The following is a 14,163-nucleotide window of genomic DNA, read 5'->3' on the forward strand; positions in this document are numbered from 1 at the left end:
CCACGAGCCACTGTGGCCCCTCATGATGAGTTCTGTTTTTTGGTGGCCCCACCCCCATCAAAGTTGCCCATCCTCTTCTGATTGGCCTAACCATAAGAGGATGGGCTCTGTCGCTAGGGTCTGGGCACATATTCACAAAGGGTATCAGAACAGAAGTGCTGATCAAGGATCAGTTTTGCTTTTTCATCATATAGAATAAGGGGGGGGGGCCCGATCCTAGATCAGCACTCCTAGTCTGAGACCCTTTGTGAATAAGGGACCTAGTTCCGCTTCAGGTTTCTTCCTTTAATCTCATCTCAAAAGGAGGCTTTTTTTGTTAAGCAAGTCTTCACAACTGTACTGTGTTAACAGTTAAATTCAAGAAACTTTCTTTAAATAAAATACATTTGAATTCATTTATTATCTGTTTATCTATTCGATAGGGTAGATGTGCAGGAGTTTGTCATCTAGCTAATTTCCATCAGTAGCACCTGGATAAAACGTTGACATTGCAGACAATGAGAGTAGTGCATCAGATACTATTTTGTTCCATCTTTCTCTTGATTTACAAAGGCATCTGTTTTGTTTCCCTCTCGGGTAGAGAAGACGTGCCTTGGCTTCAAAAGTCGGAATTTGCATAATTACACTTGAGGGGACCGCTAATATTAGTCTTCCAACAGTTTCCTCCTACCACAGTTAACTGTTTATCTTATTAAACCCAATGCCAATAACTCAACGTGTTAGCTTGAATGAGAAATTGGATTACAAGATACTGTATCTCCCCTAATCCTAGTTTCTCTTTCAGACAGATTGTAAACTTGATAACACTTTACTTGACACCCAGCGTCATAAAATGTTACGAGACGGTCATAACCATGTAATAACAGCTGACATACATATACTCCAAAACATGCATCCTATTTGCAATTACGCACTAAAGTAAAACTGCAAAAAATGTGGCAAAGAAATTAACTTCATGTCCTGAATACAAAGCGTTGTTATATTTGGGGCAAATCTAACACAACACATCACCGAGTACCACCATCTATACTTTAAGGCATAGTGGTGACTGCATCATGTTATGGGAATGCTTATCATCAGTACTGAGATTTTTGGGCTAAGAATACAGCTAAGAAAAGGCAAAATCCTTGAGGAAATCCTGGTTCAATCTGCTTTCCACCAGACACTGGGAGATTAATTCACCTTCCAGCAGGACAATAACCTAAAACACATAAATATACACTGGAGTTGCTTACCAAGATGACATTGAATGCTCCGGAGTGGCCTAGTTACAGTTTTGACTTAAACGGCTGCCAAGCAATGTTCAACAACCAGCTTGACCTGTTATAATATGTTCATAACACTGTCATGACATATGTAGACCTGTTGTGACATATATTGCATTTTATGGCTGGTTATGACACCTACAGATGTGTCAAAGCCCACAAAACCTAACACACAAGGCAAAACATTCCATTAGACCATAAACATACTGTTGACACATAGGCAACTGTATGTTATATAAAAAAAAGTAAATTGACCATGTTAAATTATCATTGTGATTGCACACACATTGATGTCAGACAATCACCTACCCCAATGCTCTGGTGCTGATAACTGGGATGAATGCACGAGCAGATTTCAGAAGGACAAGACACCTTCTTTTTGACTGATGACTGACATAAGGGCATGCACGTGATAGGCCTATCTGGCTTATATGATCATAATGCTTCTTGACAGTGTCAAAAAGTGTATTTTCTACAAGTTATTTAAAATATGATGAAAAAAACATGACTGTGAAATATTCAATACAACAAAAACAAAGGATTTAAGAGAAACTTTTCAACGAAAACAAACTTCTTGGCGGGAAAAAACAAATTTGAAAAAGAATTTGGGTAGGTGTCATAATCAGCCATAAAATAACACAATATATGTCACAACAGGTGGAAATACATGTGTCATGACAATATGACAGGTTATGACAAGTTATGTCAGCTGTTATGACATGGTTATGACCGTGGCATAACGTGTTATGACAGTGGGTGTCATGTAAAGTGTTAATGTAAACTTAACCTAGCTATCTCACATAATTAACACTAGTGTAATCTTCCAGTGTTGAGGATGGTTCCATTTCAGTTAGCTAGCTAGCAAGCACGGCATTAGTGATGGCTTCGAGAATACCCGAATCCAGACCATCTAGAGGTAAAAGGATGGTCTGATGAGGTCAATTATTACCCTCCCACCGCGTACAGCTTGTTGCCAATGGCCGCCACGCCCACCCGTGCCCGCCGAGTGGACATGGATGCCACCATGTGCCAGCGGTCAGTCCGCGTGTCGTAGGCCTCGCAGTCACCGTGGATAGCAAACAGACTGCCGCCACCTGGGCAAAACAAACAGACAAAAACAAAGTCATCTAAATATCTGAAGCGGTCATTTAAATACACTATATATAAAAAAGTATGTGGACACCCCTTCAAATGAATGGATTCGGGTATTTCAGCCACACCCGTTGCGGACAGGTGTATAAAATCGAGCAAACCGCCATGCAATCTCCATAGACAAACATTGACAGTAGAATGGCCTTACTGATCTTGAGTAAGTGACTTCAGTAAGATCTTCAGTAAGTGACTTTTAACGTGGCACCGTCATAGGATGCCACCTTTCCAGCAAGTCAGTTTGTCAACTTTCTGCCGTGCCAGAGCTGCCCCGGTAAACTGTAATTGCTGTTATTGTGAATTGGAAACGTCTAGAAACAACAACGGCTCAGCCGCGAAGTGGTAGGCCACACAAGCTCACAGAATGGGCCTGCCGAGTGCTGAAGCGCGTAGCGCGCAAAAATCGTCTGTCCTCTGTTGCATGAGATGTTTGACAAGCAGGTGTCCACATACTTTTGGTCACGTAGTGTATCTATAGATATATGGGTATTAAAACACAGTGGCCAACATTTCACTTTTTACAGGTGCAATGCCCTAAAAAAAAAAAAGACAAATATTTCTAGACATGGTAAGTGCCAAACTTCTTTCGAATAGTTGCTGCATCCAATCTATTTCAAATGTAATTTTTGAAAATGTTATGTTTTATGTATCTGTGAACAAGTTAGATTTTAACTAAGGGCCAAATTCAGGATCTCTGTTTCCTAATGGCGCTTTACAGATTCAGAAATTAAAGAATGTGTATTTGTTGGGTTTGTATAATATACACATTACAGTATGTATGTATGTATGTATGTATGTATGTATGTATGTATGTATGTATGTATGTATGTATGTATGTATGTATGTATGTATGTATGTATGTATAGTGCCTTCAGAAGGTATTCACACCCCTGGACTTTTTCTACAATTTGTTGTGTAACAGCCAGAATGTATTACATTGAGATTTTGTGTCACTTGCCTACACACAATACCCCAGAATGTCAAAGTGGAATGATGTTAATAAAAAATGAAAAGCTGAAATGTCTTGAGTCAATAAATATTCAACCCCTTTGTTATGGCAAGCCTAAATAAGTTCAGGAGTAAAAATTTGCTTAAAAGTCGCATAATGAGTTGCATGGACTCACTCAGTGTGCAATAATAGTGTTTGACATGAATTTGGAAAAGACTACCTCATATCTGTACCCAACACATACAATTATCTGTATGGTTCCTCAGTCGAGCAGTGAATTTCAAACAGATTCAACCACAAAGACCAGGGAGGTTTTCCAATGGTTCACAAAGAAGGGCACGTATTGGTAGATTTAAAAAAAGCAGACATTGAATATCCCTTTGAGCATGGTGCAGTTATTAATTACACTTTGGATGGTGTATCAATAGACCCAGTCAATACAAAGATACAGGCGCCCTTCCTAACTCAGTTGCCGGAGAGGAAGGAAACTGCTCAGGGATTTCACCATGAGGCAAATTATGACTTTAGAACAGTTACAGTTTAATGGCTGTGATAGGAAAACATTGTAGTTACTCCACAATACATGACAGAGAGAAAAGGAAGCCTGCACAGAATACAAATATTCCAAAACATGCATCCTGTTTGCAATAAGGCACTAAAGTAGAACTGCAAAAAATGTGGCAAAGAAATAAACTTTATGTTCTGAATACAAAACGTTATGTTTGGGGCAAATCCAACACAACACATCACTGAGTACCACTATTTATATTTTAAAGCATGATGGTGGCTACAACATGTTATGGGAATGCTTATCATCATTACTGAGATTTTTGGGATAAAAATAAAAATAATAAAGCTAAGAAAAGGCAAAATCCTTGAGGAAAGCCTGGTTCAATCTGCTTTCCACCAGACACTGGGAGATTAATTCACCTTCCAGCAGGACAATAACCTAAAACACATAAATATACACTGGAGTTGCTTACCAAGATGACATTGAATGCTCCGGCGTGGCCTAGTTAGTTTTGACTTAAATGACTGCCTAGCAATGATCAACAACCAACTTGACAGACCTTGAAGAATTAAAAAAGAATAATGGGCAAATATTGTACAATCCAGGTGTCCAAAACTCTTAGAGACTTACCCAGAAAGACTCACAGCTGTAATCGCTGCCAAAGGTGATTCTAACATGTATTGACTCAGGGGTGTGAATGCTTATGTAAATTAGACATTTCTGTAATTAATTTTCAATACATTTGCTAAAATCTCTAAAAACATGTTTTCAATTTGTGAGAAAAAAAACATTTTATCCATTTTGAATTCTGGTTGCAACAGAAAATGTGGAATACATCAACGGGTATGAATACTTTCTGAAGGCACTCTATGTATGTGTGTGTGTGTGTGTGAGTGTGAGTGAGTGTATGTACCCTGGTGGGTAACCTCGGGGGCACACTGACCAACGGCGAAGAGCACGGGGCTGGCGCCCTCGCAGCGGCGCGGCCGGGTGCGGCTGTTACTCAGCACACCCCTCTGCTCGGGCATAAGATGGTACTTGAGGGCCTCGATGAGCAGGTCCTTGCACTCAGAGTGGTGGCGCACCAGCAGCTCCGTGTCCACGTTGCTCATGAGGAAATCCCTCCGCAGCAGGGGCAGACGCACGCACTTCATCAGCTAGAGTGGGGAGGGGAAGGGGGGCAGACGCACGCACTTCATCAGCTAGAGTGGGGAGGGGAAGGGGAGCAGACGCTTTCATCCAAAGCGACTTGTAGTAGTGCGCGTATACATCTTGGTACGGTGGCCTCAGCAGGAATGGACACAAACAATCCTGACGTTGTAAGCGCCAGGATTCACCAACTTAACCACACAGCTGCACCTCTAAATCTTACCCAGGGAACGTGCTGCCTGCGCCCATCTATGTCGTGTTTGACCCAGCTCAGCACGGCCCGGTATACCTCCTCTTCTGACGGTACGTTCAGGTTGTCACTGGAGATCAGGTCCAATACCTTCACAGAAAGAGAACGAGAGAACGAGAGAACGACACTCATCACATGGGCCACCACAGTTGGCATGACACAAAAATTAAACATACCTTCACATGTTCATTTTGAAATGACTTGAAAAAAAGGTCAATTTCACTCCCAACTATTTTTAGAATGAGCCGAGGTAAATATGTGCATGAAAGCAATTGTCATGGTGAAAAGAGCTATGAATCATATTCCCAGCACCACAGCGAGAGACAATGTGGTGGTGTATCTAGCCTAGAGTAGGAGTTCATAACGTCTCTGTACCCATATAACTGTAGCTATGGGTAAGGGTGTGTCCTGCTATATTAGATCGTGACTATCAAGTGCGCGGGTGTACGCTTCAGTGTGTGTGTGTGTGTGTGTGTGTATTGCAGAGAGGCTAGCACTGTTCCCAGACTGGGGCTGGGCCGTAGTGGCCAGCTGCTGCTGAGATCAGTCGAATAGCAGCCGCCTCAGAGGAAGAGCATCAGCTAATCCACAGGAACTACAATCCACACAGCACAACACAGCGCAGTCCAGTCAAGCACAGTACAGCACAGCACAAAATGAACAGCCTCCGTTCGTTCCTCTAGTTGTAGTATTGCCCTGTATCCCCTTCAACATAACACATAGGCTACTGTAGCATATACAGACACAACGTGTGTGTGTGCGTGCGCATGCGTGTCTGTCTGACATGTAAAGTGTACCTGTCACAAGTGGGTGAGCGAAATAGCAAAAGACAGTAGCTACACAACAAATGTCTGCGTACATCAGTCATGACGACAATGTGTAGTAGAATATGACCAGGAGGTCCAGGCAGAACAGTTGCCAGTCCCCTCGTCTAAAAGGAGGAAATCACGAGTTTCACAGCTCTGTGAGCTCAAAGATGCTGAGCAGTTGGTTAATAAATCCTACCCTGCTGCAGAGCTCTGTGACGGGCACATAACAGCTGCAGAGAGAGGAATAAAAGAGAGAAAGGCAATGAAACTAAAGAGATGGAGAGCGTGAGAGAGAGGGGAACGAGAGAGAAGCCCCACAGCTGGCTACCCTGCAGCTCTGTTTCAGACGTCACCTAGCCATTTTACTCTTGGCTAATGGTCCTGTGCCCAATAAAATGTCATAATGGCGCGGTTCTGAGACTTGACAATCTGGGAGAGACATGCTGTGTTTACACTCATGGAGGGGATCCACCCTATTCATATAGGGATTGGTTTGTTTGAGGTGAGGACGTAAAACTGATGTCATCGCTCTCGTAGTTAGTAGCTACCCTATCAAAACGGTTTGATTTTATTAAGTTCAGGTCATCATTCATTTCCCAAGCATAAGCTGTGAGGGGTTGTCGTCTCTTTGTGCACTCTCAAGAGAGACAGGCGAGTAACATTAAGATGGTAGGGAATGAAGGAGTATAGTATAGTGTAGAGTTCTGATCAGCTCACTCAAGACAAGTGAATGAAAGAGGGTAGTGTAGTGTTCTGGTCAGGGAGAAAAACATTTTATAGCCCCTGCCTAACAGCTGGTGTCGTCACAGCTGTCACATATCCTAACCTTGAGTTCCCCAACTGGTGGCCCAGGTGACTTTATTTGTCCCCCCCAAATTTTCTGAGCAAAAAAATAATATAATAATAATAATTAAAAGAAAAAACATTGGACATAAAACACTCTAAAAACACCAGCAAATGAACTCCAAGTGATTTTAATTTTGGGAATCTGATCCAAAGTATAGTCACGCTTAATAGAGAGAGATACAGTGAGCTCCAGAAGTATTGTGACAGTGAAACGTTGTTGTCGTTTTGGCTCTGTACTCCAGGACTTGAAAGGGTACAATGACTTTCATCCAAATCAGGTGAACCGTTTAGAAATGATAGCACTTTTTGTAAATAGTCCCCCCCCCTATTTTAAGGGACCAAAAGTACTGGGACAAATTCACTTATGTGTATCTAAGTAGTCAAAAGTTTAGTATTTGGTCCCATATTCCTAGCACACAATGATTACATCGAGCTTGTGACTATAAAATCTTGTTGGCTGCATTTGCTGTTCCTTTTTGTTGCGTTTCAGATTATTTTGTGCCTTATAGAAATGAATGGTAAATAACATAATGTCATTTTGGAGTCACTTAAAACAAGAACATAATATGTTTCTAAACACTTCTACTAATGTGGATGCTACAATGATTACGGATAGTCCTGAATGAATCGTGAATAAATATGAGTGAGAAAGTTAGACGCACAAATATCATAACCCCAAGACATGCTAACCTGTCACTATTACAATAACAGGGGAGGTTAGCATTTGTGGGATGAAAATGGATGAAAATGCCCTCAAATTAAAGCTGACAGTCTGCACTTTAACCTCATAGTCATTGCATCATTTAAAATCCAAAGTGCTGGAGTACAGAGCCAAAACAACAAAACATGTGTCACTGCCCCAATACTTTAGGAGCTCACTGCATTTGATCGTATACAAATGTAAACAAGGTTTGAAAAGATAACATTTTAGTAAAATTTCATACAGTATGTGGGCTTCTTGCAATCAATTTGCAGTCTACAATATTATTTGTAATTATCTTCCGGCCCTCTGATCATCCACTCAATATTTTTTTTTTTTTTTTTTTTTTTTTAAACGGCCCACGGCTGAATCTTTGTTGATGATCCCTGGCCTAACCTGTCATGTCTGACAACATCTCTCTAAACGTCTTTTCACTAATAAACACACCTAGGTATGCCTCTAAGACCAACTCAGACCCTAACAGACTATTGACTTCAACACCTCAAATCTTCCCAAAGGATCCATGGAGCGTTCTTTTCTTTCCACATGATGCTAGGTTGCTAACTGTCCCATTCACTTCTAATGGTCTCCTGGCATCTTGTAACAATACATACACCATGGCTGTGTTCCAGGCTGACTACATTGCAGACGCATGCCAGATCTCACAATGCCTAACTAGCTAACTACTTCGCATGACATAGCAATGAGATGCCCGACTGTGCAGTCGATAACATGACAAGCAACCATGGGTAGCGAGCAACGTCTGCAATGTAGTCGGCCTGGAACACGCCCATCTTTGGAAGTTCTCTCCCTGATTACCATTTCAAGGGTATGACCCTCAACAAGGCTGTCATTGGACAAGTCCAGACGCTGAGTTGACGTGACATAAAACTAGTACGGGTCAGGGAGGCGGAGATCACGACGAGTTAAACTACAAGAGACATTGATTGACAAGGAGCTGAGGATTTCTGTCTAGTGAGTGTTGAAAGGGCACTACGCACTTGTCTGTGCTGCTTGCTCTTTGAAGGCCCTTGAGGGGGTTGAGGAAAGGTTAGAACACGACCAGATGTCCTCCTCTTTTTGCCGGAAAAGGGGTGAGAGTGTCAGAGAAGGAGAGTCGGAGAGGGAGGAGACTAATGCTAAGCTAACCTATCTCAGTGTGTATTTCAATTACTAACTACCAGAGAAGTGGACAGCACTCACCAGAGCTATATACCTAGTGTGTCTACAGCTTACAGACTCCCAACATCAGTGCGCAAGTCAAAGTGCACCAAAAGTGCAATTCCAATGCAACTCATTAGCTAAAGGAGATCCCAACGCTGCCACCAAATGCAACATCAAGTCGTTCTGTGAGGAAAAGCATATAACATGCTATTTCAGGACTCTTTCTGGCCCCTACCTGCTTTAGCGGCAGCAGCATGAACTCCTCAGTCTTGGACACCTCCACAAAGTGCTGCAGGACGTACTTGTGCGCAGACTTGAGCAGGTCGCTGCAGGAGTGCGTGTCGGCAAAGCTGCGGATGCCCAGGCAGTTGGAAGGGTCCAGCTGGCTGAGGAGGAACTTGCAGCAGGCATCCCTCACCCCGTTGAGCTGCAGCAGGCTGGCTGCTGGAAGCAATGTCTGGAAGCAGAAGAGGATGGAGTGATATAAAACATTATGTAGAATGTGGCAGAATTATATGGGATGGGATGTGAGGAAGAGTATAGGATTGTACAGTACAGGGTAGGTTTATGGTGTGATGGGAAAGGATGTGACAAATGGGATGGGATTTCAAGGTACTACAGTTGAAGTCGGAAGTTTACATACACCTTAGCCAAATAAATTTAAACTCAGTTTTTCACAATTCTTGACATTAAATCCAAGGAAAAATTCCCCAGCTTAGGTCATTTAGGATCACCACTTCATTTTAAGAATGTGAATAATAGTAGAGAGAATTATTTAATTCAGCTTTTACTTCTTTCACCACATTCCCAGCGGGTCAGAAGTTTACATACACTAAATTAGTATTTGGTAGCATTGCCTTTAAATTGTTTAACTGCGGTCAAACATTTCAGGTAGCCTTCCACAAGCTTCCCACAATAAGTTGAGTGAATTTTGGAACATTCCTCCTGACAGAGCTGGTGTAACTGAGTCAGGTTTGCAGGCCTCCTTGCTCGCACACGCTTTTTCAGTTCTGCCCACAAATGTTCTATAGGATTGAGGTCAGGGCTTTGTGATGGCCACTCCAATACCTTGACTTTGTTGTTTTTAAGCCATTTTGCCACAACTTTGGAAGTATACTTGGGGCCATTGTCCATTTGGAAGACCCATTTGTGACCAAGCTTTAACTTCCTGACTGATGTCTTGAAATGTTGCTTCAATATATCCACATAATTTTCCTTCCTCATGATGCCATCTACTTTGCTGCGTGTCCCATGGTGTTTATACTTGCGTACTATTGTTTGTACAGATGAACGTGGTCCCTTCAGATGTTTGGAAATTGCTCCCAAGTATGAATCAGACTTGTGGAGGTCTACAATTCTTTTTTTTTGGAGGTCTTGGCTGATTCCTTTTGGTTTTCCCATGATGTCAAGCAAAGATGCACTGAGTTTGAAGGTAGGCCTTGAAATACATCCACAGGTACACCGCCAATTGACTCAAATGATGTCAGTTAGCCTATCAGAAGCTTCTAAAGCCATGACATCATTTTCTGTAATTTTCCAAGCTGTTTGAAGGCCCAGTCAACTTAGTGTATGTAAACTTCTGACCCACTGGAATTGTGATACAGTGAATTATAAGTGAAATAATCTGTCTGTAAACAATTGTTGGAAAAATTACTTGTGTCATGCACCAGGTAGATGTCCGAAACCAACTTGCCAAAACTATAGTTTGTTAACAAGAAATTTGTGGAGTGATTGAAAAACGAGTTTTAATGACTCCAACCTAAGTGTATGTAAACTTCCGACTTCAACTGTATATAAAAAAGGGTTAGGAACATAAATACTTCTACGAAGTAATGTACAGTGCATTCAGAAAGTATTCAGACACTTTGACCTTTTCCACAATTTGTTACGTTACAGTCTTATTCTAAAATGGACTGAATAAAAAAAAATCCTCATCAATGTAAACACAATACCCCATAATGCCAAAGCGAAAACAAGTTTTTAGAAATGTTTGCAAATGTATTAAAATTATAAAACAAAAACCTCAGACGCTTTGCTATGAGACTTGAAATTGAGCTTCTGTGCATCCTGTTTTCATTGATCATCCTTGAGATGTTTCTACAACGTCATTGGAGTCCACCTGTGGTAAATTCAATTTATTGGACATGATTTGGAAAGGCACACACCTATCTATATAAGGTCCCACAGTTGAAAGTGCATGTCAGAGCAAAAACCAAGCCATGAGGTCGAAGGAATTGTCCGTAAAGCTCCGAGACAGGATTGTGTTGACGCATAGATCTAGGGAATGGTACACAAATATTTCTGCAGCATTGAAGGTCCCCAAGAACACAGTGGCCTCCATGGAAGAAGTTTGGAACCACCAAGACTCTTCCTAGAGCTGGCCGCCCGGCCCGAATGGAGCAATCGGGGGAGAAGGGCTCCAGAGTTCTTCTGTGGAGATGGGAGAACATTCCAGAAGGACAACCATCTCTGCAGCACTCTACCAATCAGGCCTTTATGATAGAGTGACCAGACGGAAGCCGCTCCTCAGTAAAAGGCACATGACAGCCCGCTTGGAGTTCACCAAAAGGCACCTAAAGACTCTCAGACCATGAGAAACAAGATTCTCTGGTCTGATGAAACCAAGATTGAACGCTTTGGCCTAAATGCCAAGCGTCAGGTCTGGAGGAAACCAGGCACCATCCCTATAGTGAAGCATGGTGGTGGCAGCATCATGCTGTGGGGATGTTTTTCAGCGGCAGGGACTGGATCGAGGGAATGATGAACGGAGAAAAGTACAGAGAGATCCTTGATGAAAACCTGCTCCAGAGCGCTCAGGACCTCAGACTGGGGTGAAGATTCATCTTCCAACAGGACAACACCCCTAAACACACAGCCAAGACAACGCATGAGTGGCTTCGGGACAAGTCTAAAATGTCCTTGAGTGGCCCAGCCAGAGCCAAGACTTGAACCTAATCGAACATCTCTGGAGAGACCTGAAAATAGCTGTACAGCAAAGCTCCCCATCCAACAGAGCTTGAGAGGATCTGCAGATAAGAATGGGAGAACCTCCCCAAATACAGGTGTTCCAAGCTTGTAGCATCATACCCAAGAAGACCCGAAGCTGCAATCGCTGCCAAAGGTGCTTCAATTAAGTACTGAGCAAAGGGTCTGAATACTTATATAAATGTGATATCAGTTTTTTTATTTGTAATAAATTAGCTAACATTTCTAAAACCCTGTATTTGATTTGCCATTTATTGTGTGTAGATTAATGAAGGGGGAAAAAACGATTTAATCAATTTTAGAATAATGCTGTAACAAAATGTGGAAAAAGTCAAGGGGTATGAATCCGAATGCACTGTAAGTATCAGTATCTTATTGTGGAATACTTTAAAGGTTTTGAAGGGCAATTATTTAGCTCCAAATGACTTCAGAGCTAAGAAGACAAAGATATTACAACAAGAGTCAAATATATCTTAAACCCTGATTTTGTGCCTTCCACAAACTTCTGAGTAACTCTGACGCTAAACCCTTCGCTAGGTACCAGTGGTCAGAGAAAAAGATACGCTTCAAGAAAGTGTTCAAGACTACAATTTAGAATGATGATGGTACATTTGGGCTGCGTCACAAATGGCGGTCTTCCCGACATACTACTTTTCACCAGAGTACTATGCAATGCACATAAGTAGTGCACTCTATAGGGAATAGGGTGTTATTTTTGATACTTTTCTCCCTACCTGCACGTTGCCCTCCCCCACCACGATTTCTGCTGTGTAGGCATACTGAACCAGCTGTTCCAGCGCCTGGGGGTCAATGTCATGCAGGGTCACGTGGGTCTGACGACTCTCCGACATCTCATCTGCGTGACCAGAGGCAGACAGAGTTTTCCACTTAATAAAGTCTGCAATACATGTGCCTGTGTCTGTGCGGACAATCCAATACAACACTCATCTCTACGTACATTTAACTGAAAAGAAAAGAGAGAGAGTGTGTGTGTGTGTGTGTGTGTGTGTGTGTTTAACATGGTATACTCTAATTGTCACATACAGTATATCTCACATAGAGCACTTCTATCTCCCGAGACACACATTCTTATAGGGCAGTCACTGCATAGCACTCATTTGTAGCAGTCTGTGATCAATTGTTTTGACTGTCAGACAATATTTGTGTAATTCTGATCCCTGGATCTATGCAGCACTTGCACTAAAGCCAAACGCTGGTGAAGAAGCATGATTACAGCAGCATGGAAGGGAGTTCAATTGTGCCAACAGATCAAAAGAGCCATCACACACACACACAGGCACACCAGCGTTTTGGTTATATTGATTAGATTTGTCGGCTATATCAGCAGATTTGCATAGGCCTAGGTTTAAAGCATGGTCAGTTGAAAAGAAGCCTAGTGGGAAGTCTTAACGCCTCTCTCTCCAGGGACATACCCTCACAAAGCTCTAGTCTGAGCTGCAGGATGGAGGAGGAAAACTGGGACACACACCTCACCTGGTGACCTATGACCCCAACAGGAAAGAGAACGCACACAGACAACAGGGAGGAGGAAGGAAGTGGTCACTGGTGAGGAAGTAAGAGCAAACAAATGAGGTGTTGCTCACAAGGTGAGATGCCACTCACACATTGAGCGAAATGTAGCACAGTTCAAAGCACAATTCATTTAAGCATCAACCAAGAATCGGCAAAAACATGTCACACACATGGTTCTAATAATTTAAACACATCCAATTTGTTTATATTCCGTAGCAATGGAGAATTGTGCAAGCTTCAATAGTGTAATGAGGCGTGGAAGAGAGACAGGGAAGGGTAAAGAGTAAGACGGTGGCTAAAAGGGGGTGACTAACACAAGTGGTGAACACTTGCGAAGGCGTGGAGGAACGGAAGAGCAGTCTCAGTAGCAGGGAGAGCGAACTCCGCGGAGGGATACTTACTTGTAAACATGGCATGGAAGTAGGGACTGCAGGAGGCCAGCACCACCTTGTGCGCCTTGATCTCCTTGTTGGAGACGTGCAGCACGATGTCGCAGAGCAGGCCACGCTGGCGCATCCTGTTCATGGACACGAACGAGTCGTGGTAGTGGCGCTTGGAGTTGTGCGAGATGCTGTGGCCGTCACGGTTCAGCAGCTGCATGCCTCCCTCCATCATGGTGCCGTGGTCAGCAGCAGCCGGCTCCTGCCTGGGCCTCACTCTGGGCGACTGCAACACACAAGAAGAGCCATTTTGGTTTATTCCATACAAATACAACGCAATTCAATTGACCCCAATTTGATACAATTACCCCCTGGCTGAATTATTATTATTTGATCTACTAGGCTACTGATTGTGTCATAGATCAGCAGATTGTGTAAATGTTGTCACGATACCAGAATTTTGTCTTCGATAC

The 14,163-nt window shown here is 42.6% G+C and overlaps 1 protein-coding gene across 10 annotated transcripts in view; it reads right to left on the bottom strand.

Annotated features, from left to right (window-relative positions):
• LOC115166018 (kelch-like protein 17) overlaps window positions 1-14,163 on the bottom strand; it is a 32,872-nt gene that overhangs the window by 6,475 nt on the left and 12,234 nt on the right. For 5 of the 10 annotated variants that reach the window (XM_029719622.1, XM_029719627.1, XM_029719628.1 and 2 more), the window contains 7 exons: window positions 13,712-13,976; window positions 13,211-13,279; window positions 12,512-12,633; window positions 9,028-9,249; window positions 5,247-5,363; window positions 4,788-5,031; window positions 2,215-2,359 (listed from right to left, as the gene is read on the bottom strand). In XM_029719622.1, coding sequence (XP_029575482.1) covers window positions 2,215-2,359; window positions 4,788-5,031; window positions 5,247-5,363; window positions 9,028-9,249; window positions 12,512-12,633; window positions 13,211-13,279; window positions 13,712-13,976 — 1,184 coding nt within the window. Of the gene's footprint in view, window positions 1-2,214; window positions 2,360-4,787; window positions 5,032-5,246; window positions 5,364-9,027; window positions 9,250-12,511; window positions 12,634-13,210; window positions 13,280-13,711; window positions 13,977-14,163 lie in introns of those variants that run through there. The other 5 variants (XM_029719624.1, XM_029719623.1, XM_029719631.1 and 2 more) reach the window with 5 other exon arrangements.

This window comes from Salmo trutta, chromosome 28, assembly GCF_901001165.1.
Source record: "Salmo trutta chromosome 28, fSalTru1.1, whole genome shotgun sequence".
NCBI classification, from domain to species: Eukaryota; Metazoa; Chordata; class Actinopteri; order Salmoniformes; family Salmonidae; genus Salmo; species Salmo trutta.